The 19,912-nt window shown below is 46.0% G+C and overlaps 1 protein-coding gene across 1 annotated transcript in view; it reads left to right on the top strand.

Moving 5' to 3' along the window:
• The window catches only part of LOC124038572 (pseudokinase FAM20A-like), a 47,496-nt gene that overhangs the window by 6,178 nt on the left and 21,406 nt on the right, over nt 1-19,912 (top strand). Inside the window, exons 4-5 of the mRNA XM_046354611.1 lie at nt 5,872-5,950; nt 6,046-6,138. Of these exons, the coding sequence (XP_046210567.1) occupies nt 5,872-5,950; nt 6,046-6,138 (172 nt within the window). The remainder of the gene's footprint in view (nt 1-5,871; nt 5,951-6,045; nt 6,139-19,912) is intronic.

Here is a 19,912-nt window from a genome sequence, read left to right as displayed (position 1 = left end):
CAGACAGACAGACAGACAGACAGACAGACAGACAGACAGACAGACAGACAGACAGACAGACAGACAGAGACCGACCAACCAATCTCACCTAACAGCAACCTGCTGCATTCTAAGATTTGTAGCTCCTTCAACCACACTCCCTGAAAACACACTGGTGTCTCCAACCTCAGCGACAACACACACACACTGGTGGTTCCAACCTCAGGGACAACACACACACACACTGGTGTCTCCAACCTCAGGGACAACACACACACACTGGTGGTTCCAACCTCAGGGACAACACACACACACTGGTGGCTCCAACCTCAGCGACAACACACACACTGGTGGCTCCAACCTCAGCAACAACACACACACACTGGTGGCTCCAACCTCAGCGACAACACACACACTGGTGGCTCCAACCTCAGGGACAACACACACACACTGGTGGCTCCAACCTCAGGGATAACACACACACACTGGTGGCTCCAACCTCAGGGATAACACACACACACTGGTGGCTCCAACCTCAGGGATAACACACACACACTGGTGGCTTCAACCTCAGGGATAACACACACACACTGGTGGCTTCAACCTCAGGGATAACACACACACACTGGTGGCTTCAACCTCAGGGATAACACACACACACTGGTGGCTCCAACCTCAGCAACAACACACACACTGGTGGCTCCAACCTCAGCGACAACATACACACACACTGGTGGCTCCAACCTCAGCAACAACACACACACTGGTGGCTCCAACCTCAGGGACAACACACACACACTGGTGGCTCCAACCTCAGGGACAACACACACACACTGGTGGCTCCAACCTCAGCAACAACACACACACTGGTGGCTCCAACCTCAGGGACAACACACACACACTGGTGGCTCCAACCTCAGCTACAACACACACACACTGGTGGCTCCAACCTCAGCTACAACACACACACACACTGGTGGCTCCAACCTCAGCTACAACACACACACACTGGTGGCTCCAACCTCAGCAACAACACACACAAATCCTCTGTTCCTCTGTCCTACTTTTATTCGTACATGGCTTTTTCAACCAATTCTTCTTGAACGGCTGAAAAGCGACAGTGTTCCCTTTGCTCTTCAAAGCTTGTTTGTGTCTGTTTGATTCCCCTCCAGTTAAACACAGCAAAGAGATTGTAAACAACGAATAAGATACAACTTCAGAAGACTAAGCTGAATCAGCTGGAATCAGGAGGAGAAGCGTATGTCTTTATGAATACTGGTTAGCTTTGCTCTGTGATGCAGCATGCTGAGTACCCAGACATAAAGAAACCCTGCTGAAGGTAGTCCTCCATCTGGCCTTATCATTGGGACTAGGTCCAGGCAGAAACAGATGTAGAGCAGGGAAAATAATATTGAACAGAGTCAACAATAACCCACAAGGATTGGAACTTGGGTCAGATTCCAAACCAACTATGTGTTTTTTGGATAGGTTTTTACAACGAGCTAAGGTTGGCCAAGACGGCATTCTGAGAGCAGCTGAGAGAGACACAGCAGTCTGAGAGAGACACAGCAGTCTGAGAGCAAATGAGAGGGACACAGCAGTCTGAGAGCAGCCGAGAGAGACACAGCAGTCTGAGAGCAGCCGAGAGAGACACAGTAGTCTGAGAGCAGCCGAGAGAGACACAGCAGTCTGAGAGCAGCTGAGAGAGACACAGTAGTCTGAGAGCAGCCGAGAGAGACACAGCAGTCTGAGAGCAGCCGAGAGAGACACAGCAGTCTGAGAGCAGCCGAGAGTGACACAGCAGTCAGAGCAGCCGAGAGAGACACAGCAGTCTGAGAGCAGCCGAGAGAGACACAGCATTCTGAGAGCAGCCGAGAGAGACACAGCAGTCAGAGCAGCCGAGAGGGACACAGCAGTCTGAGAGCAGCTGAGAGAGACACAGCAGTCTGAGAACAGCTGAGAGAGACACAGCAGTCAGAGCAGCCGAGAGAGACACAGCAGTTTGAGAGCAGCTGAGAGAGACACAGCAGTCAGAGCAGCCGAGAGAGACACAGCAGTTTGAGAGCAGCTGAGAGAGACACAGCAGTCAGAGCAGCCGAGAGAGACACAGCAGTCAGAGCAGCCGAGAGGGACACAGCAGTCTGAGAGCAGCTGAGAGAGACACAGCAGTCTGAGAACAGCTGAGAGAGACACAGCAGTCTGAGTGCAGCTGAGAGAGACACAGCAGTTTGAGAGCAGCTGAGAGAGACACAGCAGTTTGAGAGCAGCTGAGAGAGACACAGCAGTTTGAGAGCAGCTGAGAGAGACACAGCAGTCTGAGTGCAGCTGAGTGAGACACAGCAGCTGAGAGCAGCTGAGAGAGGCACAGCAGTCTGAGGGCAGCTGAGAGAGACACAGCAGTCTGAGAGCAGCTGAGAGAGACACAACAGTTTGAGAACAGCCGAGAGAGACACAGCAGTCTGAGAGCAGCTGAGAGAGACACAGCAGTTTGAGAGCAGCTGAGAGAGACACAGCAGTCTGAGTGCAGCTGAGAAAGACACAAAGACACAGCAGCTGAGAGCAGCTGAGAGAGACACAGCAGTCTGAGAGCAGCTGAGAGAGACACAGCAGTCTGAGAGCAGCTGAGAGAGACACAGCAGTCTGAGAGCAGCCGAGAGGGACACAGTAGTCTGAGAGCAGCTGAGAGAGACACAGCAGTCTGAGAACAGCTGAGAGAGACACAGCAGTCTGAGTGCAGCTGAGAGAGACACAGCAGTTTGAGAGCAGCTGAGAGAGACACAGCAGTCTGAGTGCAGCTGAGAGAGACACAGTAGTCTGAGAGCAGCCGAGAGAGACACAGCAGTCTGAGAGCAGCTGAGAGAGACACAGTAGTCTGAGAGCAGCCGAGAGAGAAACAGCGGTCTGAGAGCAGCCGAGAGAGACACAGCAGTCAGAGCAGCTGAGAGAGACACAGCAGTCAGAGCAGCCGAGAGAGACACAGCAGTCAGAGCAGCCGAGAGAGACACAGCAGTCTGAGAGCAGCCGAGAGAGACACAGCAGTCTGAGAGCAGCCGAGAGAGACACAGCAGTCAGAGCAGCCGAGAGAGACACAGCAGTCTGAGAGCAGCCGAGAGAGACACAGCATTCTGAGAGCAGCCGAGAGAGACACAGCAGTCAGAGCAGCCGAGAGGGACACAGCAGTCTGAGAGCAGCTGAGAGAGACACAGCAGTCTGAGAACAGCTGAGAGAGACACAGCAGTCTGAGTGCAGCTGAGAGAGACACAGCAGTTTGAGAGCAGCTGAGAGAGACACAGCAGTCTGAGTGCAGCTGAGAGAGACACAGCAGCTGAGAGCAGCTGAGAGAGACACAGCAGTCTGAGGGCAGCTGAGAGAGACACAGCAGTTTGAGAGCAGCTGAGAGAGACACAGCAGTTTGAGAGCAGCTGAGAGAGACACAGCAGTCTGAGTGCAGCTGAGTGAGACACAGCAGCTGAGAGCAGCTGAGAGAGGCACAGCAGTCTGAGGGCAGCTGAGAGAGACACAGCAGTCTGAGAGCAGCTGAGAGAGACACAACAGTTTGAGAACAGCCGAGAGAGACACAGCAGTCTGAGAGCAGCTGAGAGAGACACAGCAGTTTGAGAGCAGCTGAGAGAGACACAGCAGTCTGAGTGCAGCTGAGAAAGACACAGCAGCTGAGAGCAGCTGAGAGAGACACAGCAGTCTGAGAACAGCTGAGAGAGACACAGCAGTCTGAGTGCAGCTGAGAGAGACACAGCAGTTTGAGAGCAGCTGAGAGAGACACAGCAGTCTGAGTGCAGCTGAGAGAGACACAGCAGCTGAGAGCAGCTGAGAGAGACACAGCAGTCTGAGTGCAGCTGAGAGAGACACAGCAGCTGAGAGCAGCTGAGAGAGACACAGCAGTCTGAGGGCAGCTGAGAGAGACACAGCAGTTTGAGAGCAGCTGAGAGAGACACAGCAGTTTGAGAGCAGCTGAGAGAGACACAGCAGTCTGAGTGCAGCTGAGTGAGACACAGCAGCTGAGAGCAGCTGAGAGAGGCACAGCAGTCTGAGGGCAGCTGAGAGAGACACAGCAGTCTGAGAGCAGCTGAGAGAGACACAACAGTTTGAGAACAGCCGAGAGAGACACAGCAGTCTGAGAGCAGCTGAGAGAGACACAGCAGTTTGAGAGCAGCTGAGAGAGACACAGCAGTCTGAGTGCAGCTGAGAAAGACACAGCAGCTGAGAGCAGCTGAGAGAGACACAGCAGTCTGAGAACAGCTGAGAGAGACACAGCAGTCTGAGTGCAGCTGAGAGAGACACAGCAGTTTGAGAGCAGCTGAGAGAGACACAGCAGTCTGAGTGCAGCTGAGAGAGACACAGCAGCTGAGAGCAGCTGAGAGAGACACAGCAGTCTGAGTGCAGCTGAGAGAGACACAGCAGCTGAGAGCAGCTGAGAGAGACACAGCAGTCTGAGGGCAGCTGAGAGAGACACAGCAGTTTGAGAGCAGCTGAGAGAGACACAGCAGTTTGAGAGCAGCTGAGAGAGACACAGCAGTCTGAGTGCAGCTGAGTGAGACACAGCAGCTGAGAGCAGCTGCGAGAGGCACAGCAGTCTGAGGGCAGCTGAGAGAGACACAGCAGTCTGAGAGCAGCTGAGAGAGACACAACAGTTTGAGAACAGCCGAGAGAGACACAGCAGTCTGAGAGCAGCTGAGAGAGACACAGCAGTTTGAGAGCAGCTGAGAGAGACACAGCAGTCTGAGTGCAGCTGAAAGAGACACAGCAGCTGAGAGCAGCTGAGAGAGACACAGCAGTCTGAGAACAGCCGAGAGAGACACAGCAGTCTGAGAGCAGCTGAGAGAGACACAGCAGTTTGAGAGCAGCTGAGAGAGACACAGCAGTCTGAGTGCAGCTGAGAGAGACACAGCAGCTGAGAGCAGCTGAGAGAGACACAGCAGTCTGAGGGCAGCTGAGAGAGACACAGCAGCTGAGAGCAGCTGAGAGAGACACAGCAGTCTGAGAGCAGCTAAGAGAGACACAGCAGCTGAGAGCAGCTGAGAGAGACACAGCAGTCTGAGTGCAGCTGAGAGAGACACAGCAGCTGAGAGCAGCTGAGAGAGACACAGCAGTCTGAGGGCAGCTGAGAGAGACACAGCAGTTTGAGAGCAGCTGAGAGAGACACAACAGTTTGAGAGCAGCTGAGAGAGACACAGCAGTCTGAGTGCAGCTGAGTGAGACACAGCAGCTGAGAGCAGCTGCGAGAGGCACAGCAGTCTGAGGGCAGCTGAGAGAGACACAGCAGTCTGAGAGCAGCTGAGAGAGACACAACAGTTTGAGAACAGCCGAGAGAGACACAGCAGTCTGAGAGCAGCTGAGAGAGACACAGCAGTTTGAGAGCAGCTGAGAGAGACACAGCAGTCTGAGTGCAGCTGAAAGAGACACAGCAGCTGAGAGCAGCTGAGAGAGACACAGCAGTCTGAGAACAGCCGAGAGAGACACAGCAGTCTGAGAGCAGCTGAGAGAGACACAGCAGTTTGAGAGCAGCTGAGAGAGACACAGCAGTCTGAGTCCAGCTGAGAGAGACACAGCAGCTGAGAGCAGCTGAGAGAGACACAGCAGTCTGAGGGCAGCTGAGAGAGACACAGCAGCTGAGAGCAGCTGAGAGAGACACAGCAGTCTGAGAGCAGCTAAGAGAGACACAGCAGCTGAGAAAGAAATAGCAATTTGAGGGCAGCTGAGAGAGACACAGCAGTCGGAGAACAGCTGAGAAACACACAGCAGTCTGGGGACAGCTGAGAGACACACAGCAGTCTGAGGACAGGGGTTGGCGGAGTGGTTCATGCTCTCTCTCTCTCTCTCTCTCTCTCTCTCTCTCTCTCTCTCTCTCTCTCTCTCTCTCTCTCTCTCTCTCAGTGGTAAAGCCCAGTGGACACCACCTCAAGCTGGCCCTGAAGATGCAGAACTTTGGCAAGGCCATGTTCAAACCCATGAGGTGAATGTTTCTGGGGAAATCAATCAGGGGGAGTGCTCTGGTTTGTAGTGATATTTTGAGAAGTACTGTAATTCTATGAATCATTTGTTCCTCAGACAGCAGAGAGACCAGGAGACTCCTGGTGATGTGTTCTACTTTGTCGATTTCCAGAGACACAATGCTGAGATTGCTGCTTTTCACCTGGACAGGTAAACTTGAAAGCATGTACTCTCCTAATATTAATATTGACTAATATTGACTAATGACTAAACCTTTATCTTCCCCTCTCATGCTGTATCTCCTACTGTATCCACTACTGTATCTAATACTGTATCTCCTACTGTATCCACTACTGTATCTCATACTGTATCTCCTACTGTATTTCCTACTGTATCCACCACTGTATCTCATACTGCATCTCCTACTGTATCTCCTACTGTATCCACTACTGTATCTCATACTGCATCTCTTACTGTATCTCCTACTCTATCCACTACTGTAACTTCTACTGTATCTCCTACTGTATCTCCTACTGTATCTCCTACTGTATGTCATACTATATCTCATGTTCTGTCTCATACTGTATCTCATACCGTATCTCATACTGTATCTCATACTGTATCTAATACTATATCTCATGTTCTGTCTCATACTGTATCTAATACTATATCTCATGTTCTATCTCATACTGTATCTCATACCGTATCTCATACTGTATCTAATCATATCTCGTTCTATCTCATACTGTATCTCATACTGTATCTCATACCGTATCTCATACCGTATCTCATACTGTATCTCATACCGTATCTCATACCGTATCTAATACTATATCTCATGTTCTGTCTCATACTGTATCTCATACCGTATCTCATACCGTATCTCATACCGTATCTCATACCGTATCTCATACTGTATCTAATACTATATCTCATGTTCTGTCTCATACTGTATCTCATACTGTATCTCATACCGTATCTCATACCGTATCTCATACCGTATCTCATGTTCTGTCTCATACTGTATCTCATACCGTATCTCATACCGTATCTAATACTATATCTCATGTTCTGTCTCATACTGTATCTCATATCTCATGTATCTCATACCGTATCTCATACTGTATCTCATACTGTATCTCATACGTATCTCATACCGTATCTCATACCGTATCTCATACTGTATCTCATACCGTATCTCATACTGTATCTATATACTACTATATCTCATGTTCTGTCTCATACTGTATCTCATACCGTATCTCATACCGTATCTCATACCGTATCTCATACCGTATCTCATACTGTATCTCATACTGTATCTCATACTGTATCTCATACCGTATCTCATACCGTATCTCATACCGTATCTCATACCGTATCTCATACCGTATCTCATACCGTATCTAATACTATATCTCATGTTCTGTCTCATACTGTATCTCATACCGTATCTCATACCGTATCTCATACCGTATCTCATACCGTATCTCATACCGTATCTCATACCGTATCTAATACTATATCTCATGTTCTGTCTCATACTGTATCTCATACTGTATCTCATACCGTATCTCATACTGTATCTCATACTGTATCTCATACCGTATCTCATACCGTATCTCATACCGTATCTCATACCGTATCTCATACCGTATCTAATACTATATCTCATGTTCTGTCTCATACTGTACTATATCTCATGTATCTTCTGTATCTCATACTGTATCTCATACCGTATCTCATACCGTATCTCATACCGTATCTCATACCGTATCTCATACCGTATCTCATACCGTATCTAATACTATATCTCATGTTCTGTCTCATACTGTATCTCATACTGTATCTCATACCGTATCTCATACCGTATCTCATACCGTATCTCATACCGTATCTAATACTATATCTCATGTTCTGTCTCATACTGTATCTCATACTGTATCTCATACCGTATCTCATACTGTATCTCATACCGTATCTCATACCGTATCTCATACCGTATCTCATACCGTATCCGTATCTCATACCGTATCTAATACTATATCTCATGTTCTATCTCATACTGTATCTCATACCGTATCTCATACCGTATCTCATACCGTATCTCATACTGTATCTCATACCGTATCTCATACCGTATGCTCATACCGTATCTCATACCGTATCTAATACTATATCTCATGTTCTGTCTCATACTGTATCTCATACCGTATCTCATACCGTATCTCATACTGTATCTCATACTGTATCTCATACCGTATCTCATACCGTATCTCATACCGTATCTCATACCGTATCTCATACTGTATCTCATACTGTATCTCATACCGTATCTAATACCGTATCTCATACCGTATCTCATACCGTATCTCATACCGTATCTCATACCGTATCTAATACTATATCTCATGTTCTGTCTCATACTGTATCTCATACCGTATCTCATACCGTATCTCATACCGTATCTCATACCGTATCTCATACCGTATCTCATACCGTATCTCATACCGTACTATATCTCATGTTCTGTCTCATACTGTATCTCATACTGTATCTCATACCGTATCTCATACCGTATCTCATACCGTATCTCATACCGTATCTCATACCGTATCTAATACTATATCTCATGTTCTGTCTCATACTGTATCTCATACCGTATCTCATACCGTATCTAATACCGTATCTCATACCGTATCTCATACCGTATCTCATACCGTATCTCATGTTCTGTCTCATACTGTATCTCATACCGTATCTCATACCGTATCTAATACTATATCTCATGTTCTGTCTCATACTGTATCTCATACCTGTATCTCATACCGTATCTCATACCGTATCTCATACCGTATCTCATACCGTATCTCATACTGTATCTCATACTGTATCTCATACCGTATCTCATACCGTATCTCATACTGTATCTCATACCGTATCTCATACCGTATCTAATACTATATCTCATGTTCTGTCTCATACTGTATCTCATACCGTATCTCATACCGTATCTCATACCGTATCTCATACCGTATCTCATACCGTATCTCATACCGTATCTCATACCGTATCTCATACCGTATCTCATTCGTATCTCATACCGTATCTCATACCGTATCTCATACCGTATCTCATGTTCTGTCTCATACTGTATCTCATACCGTATCTCATACCGTATCTCATACTGTATCTCATACCGTATCTCATACCGTATCTAATACTATATCTCATGTTCTGTCTCATACTGTATCTCATACCGTATCTCATACCGTATCTCATACCGTATCTCATACCGTATCTCATACTATATCTCATGTTCTGTCTCATACTGTATCTCATACCGTATCTCATACCGTATCTCATACCGTATCTCATACCGTATCTCATACCGTATCTAATACTGTATCTCATACCGTATCTCATACCTATCTCATACTGTATCTCATACCGTATCTCATACCGTATCTCATACCGTATCTCATACCGTATCTCATACCGTATCTCATACTGTATCTCATACCGTATCTCTAATACTATATCTCATACCGTATCTCATACCGTATCTCATACTGTATCTCATACTATATCTCATACTGTATCTCATACCGTATCTCATACTGTATCTCATACCGTATCTCATACCGTATCTCTATACTCATGTATCTCATACCGTATCTCATACCGTATCTCATACCGTATCTCATACCGTATCTCATACCGTATCTCATACCGTATCTCATACCGTATCTAATACTGTATCTCATACCGTATCTCATACCGTATCTCATACCGTATCTAATACTGTATCTCATACCGTATCTAATACTGTATCTCATACCGTATCTCATACCGTATCTCATACCGTATCTCATACTGTATCTCATACCGTATCTCATACCGTATCTCATACCGTATCTCATACTGTATCTCATACTGTATCTCATACCGTATCTCATACCGTATCTCATACCGTATCTCATACCGTATCTCATACCGTATCTAATACCGTATCTCATACCGTATCTAATACTGTATCTCATACCGTATCTAATACTGCATCTCATACTGTATATCATACTTTATCTCCTTCAGTATCTCATGCTGTATCTCATGTTTAAAATGGCACCGGAAAGAAATGGCAGCAGTTTAACGGGCGTCCAACCAATTGTACTATAATGTGGGTTTTTTGGTGCATTATTTGTGACTTATTTTGTACATAATGTTTCTGCAACCGTATCTTATGGCAAAAAAGAGCTTCTGGATATCAGGACAGTGATCACTCACCTCGGATTAGACAAAGAGCTTCTGGATATCAGGACAGTGATCACTCACCTCGGATTAGACAAAGAGCTTCTGTATATCAGGACAGCGATCACTCACCTCGGATTAGACAAAGAGCTTCTGGATATCAGGACAATGATCACTCACCTCAGATTAGACAAAGAGCTTCTGGATATCAGGACAGCGATCACTCACCTCAGATTAGACAAAGAGCTTCTGGATATCAGGACAACGGTCACTCACCTCGGATTAGACAAAGAGCTTCTAGATATCAGGACAGCGATCACTCACCTCGGATTAGACAAAGAGCTTCTGGATGTCAGGACAACGATCACTCACCTCGGATTAGACAAAGAGCTTCTGGATATCAGGACAGCGATCACTCACCTCAGATTAGACAAAGAGCTTCTGGATATCAGGACAACGATCACTCACCTCGGATTAGACAAAGAGCTTCTGGATATCAGGACAGCGATCACTCACCTCGGATTAGACAAAGAGATTCTGGATATCAGGACAACGATCACTCACCTCGGATTAGACAAAGAGCTTCTGTATATCAGGACAGTGATCACTCACCTCGGATTAGACAAAGAGCTTCTGTATATCAGGACAGCATTCACTCACCTCGGATTAGACAAAGAGCTTCTGTATATCAGGACAGCGATCACTCACCTCGGACTAGACAAAGAGCTTCTGGATATCAGGACAGTGCACTCACCTCGGATTAGACAAAGAGCTTCTGTATATCAGGACAGTGATCACTCACCTCGGATTAGACAAAGAGCTTCTGTATATCAGGACAGTGATCACTCACCTCGGATTAGACAAAGAGCTTCTGTATATCAGGAAAGTGATCACTCACCTCGGATTAGACAAAGAGCTTCTGGATATCAGGACAGTGATCACTCACCTCGGATTAGACAAAGAGCTTCTGTATATCAGGAAAGTGATCACTCACCTCGGATTAGACAAAGAGCTTCTGGATATCAGGACAGTGATCACTCACCTCGGATTAGACAAAGAGCATCTATATATCAGGACAGTGATCACTCACCTCGGATTAGACAAAGAGCTTCTGTATATCAGGACAGTGAATACTCACCTCGGATTAGACAAAGAGCTTCTGTATATCAGGACAGCGATCACTCACCTCGGATTAGACAAAGAGCTTCTGTATATCAGGACAGCGATCACTCACCTCGGATTAGACAAAGAGCATCTGTATATCAGGACAGCGATCACTCACCTCGGATTAGACAAAGAGCTTCTGTATATCAGGACAGTGATCACTCACCTCGGATTAGACAAAGAGCTTCTGTATATCAGGAAAGTGATCACTCACCTCGGATTAGACAAAGAGCTTCTGTATATCAGGACAGTGATCACTCACCTCGGATTAGACAAAGAGCTTCTGGATATCAGGACAGTGATCACTCACCTCGGATTAGACAAAGAGCTTCTGTATATCAGGACAGTGATCACTCACCTCGGACTAGACAAAGAGCTTCTGTATATCAGGAAAGTGATCACTCACCTCGGATTAGACAAAGAGCTTCTGTATATCAGGACAGTGATCACTCACCTCAGACTAGACAAAGAGCTTCTGGATATCAGGACAGTGATCACTCACCTCAGACTAGACAAAGAGCTTCTGGATATCAGGACAGCGATCACTCATCTCGGATTAGACAAAGAGCTTCTGGATATCAGGACAGCGAATACTCACCTCAGACTAGACAAAGAGCTTCTGTATATCAGGACAGCGATCACTCACCTCAGACTAGACAAAGAGCTTCTGGATATCAGGACAGCGATCACTCACCTCAGACTAGACAAAGAGCTTCTGGATATCAGGACAGTGATCACTCACCTCGGATTAGACAAAGAGCTTCTGTATATCAGGACAGCGATCACTCACCTCAGACTAGACAAAGAGCTTCTGGATATCAGGACAGCGATCACTCAACTTAGACTAGACAAAGAGCTTCTGGATATCAGGACAGTGATCACTCACCTCGGATTAGACAAAGAATTTCTGTATATCAGGACAGCGATCACTCACCTCAGACTAGACAAAGAGCTACTGGATATCAGGACAGCGATCACTCACCTCAGACTAGACAAAGAGCTTCTGGATATCAGGACAGCGATCACTCACCTCAGACTAGACAAAGAGGTTCTGGATATCAGGACAGCGATCACTCACCTCAGACTAGACAAAGAGCTTCTGGATATCAGGACAGTGATCACTCACCTCGGATTAGACAAAGAGCATCTGTATATCAGGACAGTGATCACTCACCTCGGATTAGACAAAGATCTTCTGTATATCAGGAAAGTAATCACTCACCTCGGATTAGACAAAGAGCTTCTGTATATCAGGACAGCGATCACTCACCTCGGATTAGACAAAGAGCTTCTGTATATCAGGACAGCATTCACTCACCTCAGATTAGACAAAGAGCTTCTGTATATCAGGACAGCGATCACTCACCTCAGATTAGACAAAGAGCTTCTGGATATCAGGACAGTGATCACTCACCTCGGATTAGACAAAGAACTTCTGTATATCAGGACAGCGATCACTCACCTCGGATTAGACAAAGAGCTTCTGTATATCAGGACAGCGATCACTCACCTCAGACTAGACAAAGAGCTTCTGGATATCAGGACAGCGATCACTCACCTCAGACTAGACAAAGAGCTTCTGGATATCAGGACAGTGATCACTCACCTCAGACTAGACAAAGAGCTTCTGGATATCAGGACAGCGATCACTCACCTCAGACTAGACAAAGAGCTTCTGGATATCAGGACAGCGATCACTCACCTCAGACTAGACAAAGAGGTTCTGGATATCAGGACAGCGATCACTCACCTCAGACTAGACAAAGAGCTTCTGGATATCAGGACAGTGATCACTCACCTCGGATTAGACAAAGAGCATCTGTATATCAGGACAGTGATCACTCACCTCGGATTAGACAAAGATCTTCTGTATATCAGGAAAGTAATCACTCACCTCGGATTAGACAAAGAGCTTCTGTATATCAGGACGGCGATCACTCACCTCGGATTAGACAAAGAGCTTCTGTATATCAGGACAGCATTCACTCACCTCAGATTAGACAAAGAGCTTCTGTATATCAGGACAGCGATCACTCACCTCAGATTAGACAAAGAGCTTCTGGATATCAGGACAGTGATCACTCACCTCGGATTAGACAAAGAACTTCTGTATATCAGGACAGCGATCACTCACCTCGGATTAGACAAAGAGCTTCTGTATATCAGGACAGCGATCACTCACCTCAGACTAGACAAAGAGCTTCTGGATATCAGGACAGCGATCACTCACCTCAGACTAGACAAAGAGCTTCTGGATATCAGGACAGTGATCACTCACCTCAGACTAGACAAAGAGCTTCTGGATATCAGGACAGCGATCACTCATCTCGGATTAGACAAAGAGCTTCTGGATATCAGGACAGCGAATACTCACCTCGGATTAGACAAAGAGCTTCTGTATATCAGGACAGCGATCACTCACCTCAGACTAGACAAAGAGCTTCTGTATATCAGGACAGCGATCACTCACCTCAGACTAGACAAAGAGCTTCTGGATATCAGGACAGCGATCACTCACCTCAGACTAGACAAAGAGCTTCTGGATATCAGGACAGTGATCACTCACCTCGGATTAGACAAAGAGCTTCTGTATATCAGGACAGCGATCACTCACCTCAGACTAGACAAAGAGGTTCTGGATATCAGGACAGCGATCACTCACCTCAGACTAGACAAAGAGCTTCTGGATATCAGGACAGTGATCACTCACCTCGGATTAGACAAAGAGCTTCTGTATATCAGGACAGTGATCACTCACCTCGGATTAGACAAAGATCTTCTGTATATCAGGAAAGTGATCACTCACCTCGGATTAGACAAAGAGCTTCTGTATATCAGGACAGTGATCACTCACCTCGGATTAGACAAAGAGCTTCTGTATATCAGGAAAGTGATCACTCACCTCGGATTAGACAAAGAGCTTCTGTATATCAGGACAGTGATCACTCACCTCGGATTAGACAAAGAGCTTCTGGATATCAGGACAGTGATCACTCACCTCGGATTAGACAAAGAGCTTCTGTATATCAGGACAGTGATCACTCACCTCGGATTAGACAAAGAGCTTCTGTATATCAGGACAGTGAATACTCACCTCGGATTAGACAAAGAGCTTCTGTATATCAGGACAGCGATCACTCACCTCGGATTAGACAAAGAGCTTCTGTATATCAGGACAGCGATCACTCACCTCGGATTAGACAAAGAGCATCTGTATATCAGGACAGCGATCACTCACCTCGGATTAGACAAAGAGCTTCTATATATCAGGACAGTGATCACTCACCTCGGATTAGACAAAGAGCTTCTGTATATCAAGACAGAGATCACTCACCTTGGATTAGACAAAGAGCTTCTGTATATCAGGACAGTGATCACTCACCTCGGATTAGACAAAGATCTTCTGTATATCAGGACAGCAATCACTCACCTCAGACTAGACAAAGAGCTTCTGGATATCAGGACAGTGATCACTCACCTCGGATTAGACAAAGAGCTTCTGTATATCAGGACAGCGATCACTCACCTCAGACTAGACAAAGAGCTTCTGGATATCAGGACAGCGATCACTCACCTCAGACTAGACAAAGAGCTTCTGGATATCAGGACAGTGATCACTCACCTCAGACTAGACAAAGAGCTTCTGGATATCAGGACAGCGATCACTCATCTTGGATTAGACAAAGAGCTTCTGGATATCAGGACAGCGAATACTCACCTCAGACTAGACAAAGAGCTTCTGTATATCAGGACAGCGATCACTCACCTCAGACTAGACAAAGAGCTTCTGGATATCAGGACAGCGATCACTCACCTCAGACTAGACAAAGAGCTTCTGGATATCAGGACAATGATCACTCACCTCGGATTAGACAAAGAGCTTCTGTATATCAGGACAGCGATCACTCACCTCAGACTAGACAAAGAGCTTCTGGATATCAGGACAGCGATCACTCACCTCAGACTAGACAAAGAGCTTCTGGATATCAGGACAGTGATCACTCACCTCAGATTAGACAAAGAACTTCTGTATATCAGGACAGCGATCACTCACCTCAGACTAGACAAAGAGCTACTGGATATCAGGACAGCGATCACTCACCTCAGACTAGACAAAGAGCTTCTGGATATCAGGACAGCGATCACTCACCTCAGACTAGACAAAGAGGTTCTGGATATCAGGACAGCGATCACTCACCTCAGACTAGACAAAGAGCTTCTGGATATCAGGACAGTGATCACTCACCTCAGACTAGACAAAGAGCTTCTGGATATCAGGACAGCGATCACTCATCTCGGATTAGACAAAGAGCTTCTGGATATCAGGACAGCGAATACTCACCTCAGACTAGACAAAGAACTTCTGTATATCAGGACAGCGATCACTCACCTCAGACTAGACAAAGAGCTACTGGATATCAGGACAGCGATCACTCACCTCAGACTAGACAAAGAGGTTCTGGATATCAGGACAGCGATCACTCACCTCAGACTAGACAAAGAGCTTCTGGATATCAGGACAGTGATCACTCACCTCGGATTAGACAAAGAGCATCTGTATATCAGGACAGTGATCACTCACCTCGGATTAGACAAAGATCTTCTGGATATCAGGAAAGTAATCACTCACCTCGGATTAGACAAAGAGCTTCTGTATATCAGGACAGCGATCACTCACCTCGGATTAGACAAAGAGCTTCTGTATATCAGGACAGCATTCACTCACCTCAGATTAGACAAAGAGCTTCTGTATATCAGGACAGCGATCACTCACCTCAGATTAGACAAAGAGCTTCTGGATATCAGGACAGTGATCACTCACCTCGGATTAGACAAAGAACTTCTGTATATCAGGACAGCGATCACTCACCTCGGATTAGACAAAGAGCTTCTGTATATCAGGACAGCGATCACTCACCTCAGACTAGACAAAGAGCTTCTGGATATCAGGACAGCGATCACTCACCTCAGACTAGACAAAGAGCTTCTGGATATCAGGACAGTGATCACTCACCTCAGACTAGACAAAGAGCTTCTGGATATCAGGACAGCGATCACTCACCTCAGACTAGACAAAGAGCTTCTGGATATCAGGACAGCGATCACTCACCTCAGACTAGACAAAGAGGTTCTTGATATCAGGACAGCGATCACTCACCTCAGACTAGACAAAGAGCTTCTGGATATCAGGACAGTGATCACTCACCTCGGATTAGACAAAGAGCATCTGTATATCAGGACAGTGATCACTCACCTCGGATTAGACAAAGATCTTCTGTATATCAGGAAAGTAATCACTCACCTCGGATTAGACAAAGAGCTTCTGTATATCAGGACAGCGATCACTCACCTCGGATTAGACAAAGAGCTTCTGTATATCAGGACAGCATTCACTCACCTCAGATTAGACAAAGAGCTTCTGTATATCAGGACAGCGATCACTCACCTCAGATTAGACAAAGAGCTTCTGGATATCAGGACAGTGATCACTCACCTCGGATTAGACAAAGAACTTCTGTATATCAGGACAGCGATCACTCACCTCGGATTAGACAAAGAGCTTCTGTATATCAGGACAGCGATCACTCACCTCAGACTAGACAAAGAGCTTCTGGATATCAGGACAGCGATCACTCACCTCAGACTAGACAAAGAGCTTCTGGATATCAGGACAGTGATCACTCACCTCAGACTAGACAAAGAGCTTCTGGATATCAGGACAGCGATCACTCATCTCGGATTAGACAAAGAGCTTCTGGATATCAGGACAGCGAATACTCACCTCGGATTAGACAAAGAGCTTCTGTATATCAGGACAGCGATCACTCACCTCAGACTAGACAAAGAGCTTCTGTATATCAGGACAGCGATCACTCACCTCAGACTAGACAAAGAGCTTCTGGATATCAGGACAGCGATCACTCACCTCAGACTAGACAAAGAGCTTCTGGATATCAGGACAGTGATCACTCACCGGATTAGACAAAGAGCTTCTGTATATCAGGACAGCGATCACTCACCTCAGACTAGACAAAGAGGTTCTGGATATCAGGACAGCGATCACTCACCTCAGACTAGACAAAGAGCTTCTGGATATCAGGACAGTGATCACTCACCTCGGATTAGACAAAGAGCTTCTGTATATCAGGACAGTGATCACTCACCTCGGATTAGACAAAGATCTTCTGTATATCAGGAAAGTGATCACTCACCTCGGATTAGACAAAGAGCTTCTGTATATCAGGACAGTGATCACTCACCTCGGATTAGACAAAGAGCTTCTGTATATCAGGAAAGTGATCACTCACCTCGGATTAGACAAAGAGCTTCTGTATATCAGGACAGTGATCACTCACCTCGGATTAGACAAAGAGCTTCTGGATATCAGGACAGTGATCACTCACCTCGGATTAGACAAAGAGCTTCTGTATATCAGGACAGTGATCACTCACCTCGGATTAGACAAAGAGCTTCTGTATATCAGGACAGTGAATACTCACCTCGGATTAGACAAAAAGCTTCTGTATATCAGGACAGCGATCACTCACCTCGGATTAGACAAAGAGCTTCTGTATATCAGGACAGCGATCACTCACCTCGGATTAGACAAAGAGCATCTGTATATCAGGACAGCGATCACTCACCTCGGATTAGACAAAGAGCTTCTATATATCAGGACAGTGATCACTCACCTCGGATTAGACAAAGAGCTTCTGTATATCAAGACAGAGATCACTCACCTTGGATTAGACAAAGAGCTTCTGTATATCAGGACAGTGATCACTCACCTCGGATTAGACAAAGATCTTCTGTATATCAGGACAGCAATCACTCACCTCAGACTAGACAAAGAGCTTCTGGATATCAGGACAGTGATCACTCACCTCGGATTAGACAAAGAGCTTCTGTATATCAGGACAGCGATCACTCACCTCAGACTAGACAAAGAGCTTCTGGATATCAGGACAGCGATCACTCACCTCAGACTAGACAAAGAGCTTCTGGATATCAGGACAGTGATCACTCACCTCAGACTAGACAAAGAGCTTCTGGATATCAGGACAGCGATCACTCATCTTGGATTAGACAAAGAGCTTCTGGATATCAGGACAGCGAATACTCACCTCAGACTAGACAAAGAGCTTCTGTATATCAGGACAGCGATCACTCACCTCAGACTAGACAAAGAGCTTCTGGATATCAGGACAGCGATCACTCACCTCAGACTAGACAAAGAGCTTCTGGATATCAGGACAATGATCACTCACCTCGGATTAGACAAAGAGCTTCTGTATATCAGGACAGCGATCACTCACCTCAGACTAGACAAAGAGCTTCTGGATATCAGGACAGCGATCACTCACCTCAGACTAGACAAAGAGCTTCTGGATATCAGGACAGTGATCACTCACCTCAGATTAGACAAAGAACTTCTGTATATCAGGACAGCGATCACTCACCTCAGACTAGACAAAGAGCTACTGGATATCAGGACAGCGATCACTCACCTCAGACTAGACAAAGAGCTTCTGGATATCAGGACAGCGATCACTCACCTCAGACTAGACAAAGAGCTTCTGGATATCAGGACAGCGATCACTCACCTCAGACTAGACAAAGAGCTTCTGGATATCAGGACAGCGATCACTCATCTCGGATTAGACAAAGAGCTTCTGGATATCAGGACAGCGAATACTCACCTCAGACTAGACAAAGAACTTCTGTATATCAGGACAGCGATCACTCACCTCAGACTAGACAAAGAGCTACTGGATATCAGGACAGCGATCACTCACCTCAGACTAGACAAAGAGCTACTGGATATCAGGACAGTGATCACTCACCTCGGATTAGACAAAGAGCTTCTGTATATCAGGACAGCGATCACTCACCTCGGATTAGACAAAGAGCTTCTGTATATCAGGACAGCGATCACTCACCTCGGATTAGACAAAGAGCATCTGTATATCAGGACAGCGATCACTCACCTCGGATTAGACAAAGAGCTTCTGTATATCAGGACAGCGATCACTCACCTCGGATTAGACAAAGAGCTTCTGTATATCAAGACAGAGATCACTCACCGTGGATTAGACAAAGAGCTTCTGTATATCAGGACAGTGATCACTCACCTCGGATTAGACAAAGATCTTCTGTATATCAGGACAGCAATCACTCACCTCAGACTAGACAAAGAGCTTCTGGATATCAGGACAGTGATCACTCACCTCGGATTAGACAAAGAGCTTCTGTATATCAGGACAGCGATCACTCACCTCAGACTAGACAAAGAGCTTCTGGATATCAGGACAGCGATCACTCACCTCAGACTAGACAAAGAGCTTCTGGATATCAGGACAGTGATCACTCACCTCGGATTAGACAAAGAGCTTCTGTATATCAGGACAGTGATCACTCACCTCGGATTAGACAAAGATCTTCTGTATATCAGGAAAGTGATCACTCACCTCGGATTAGACAAAGAGCTTCTGTATATCAGGACAGTGATCACTCACCTCGGATTAGACAAAGAGCTTCTGTATATCAGGAAAGTGATCACTCACCTCGG

Source organism: Oncorhynchus gorbuscha, linkage group LG06, assembly GCF_021184085.1.
Source record: "Oncorhynchus gorbuscha isolate QuinsamMale2020 ecotype Even-year linkage group LG06, OgorEven_v1.0, whole genome shotgun sequence".
Classification (NCBI taxonomy): domain Eukaryota; kingdom Metazoa; phylum Chordata; class Actinopteri; order Salmoniformes; family Salmonidae; genus Oncorhynchus; species Oncorhynchus gorbuscha.
The sequence above is the reverse complement of the archived record's forward strand: the minus strand, read 5'-3'. Positions and strand labels throughout refer to the sequence as shown.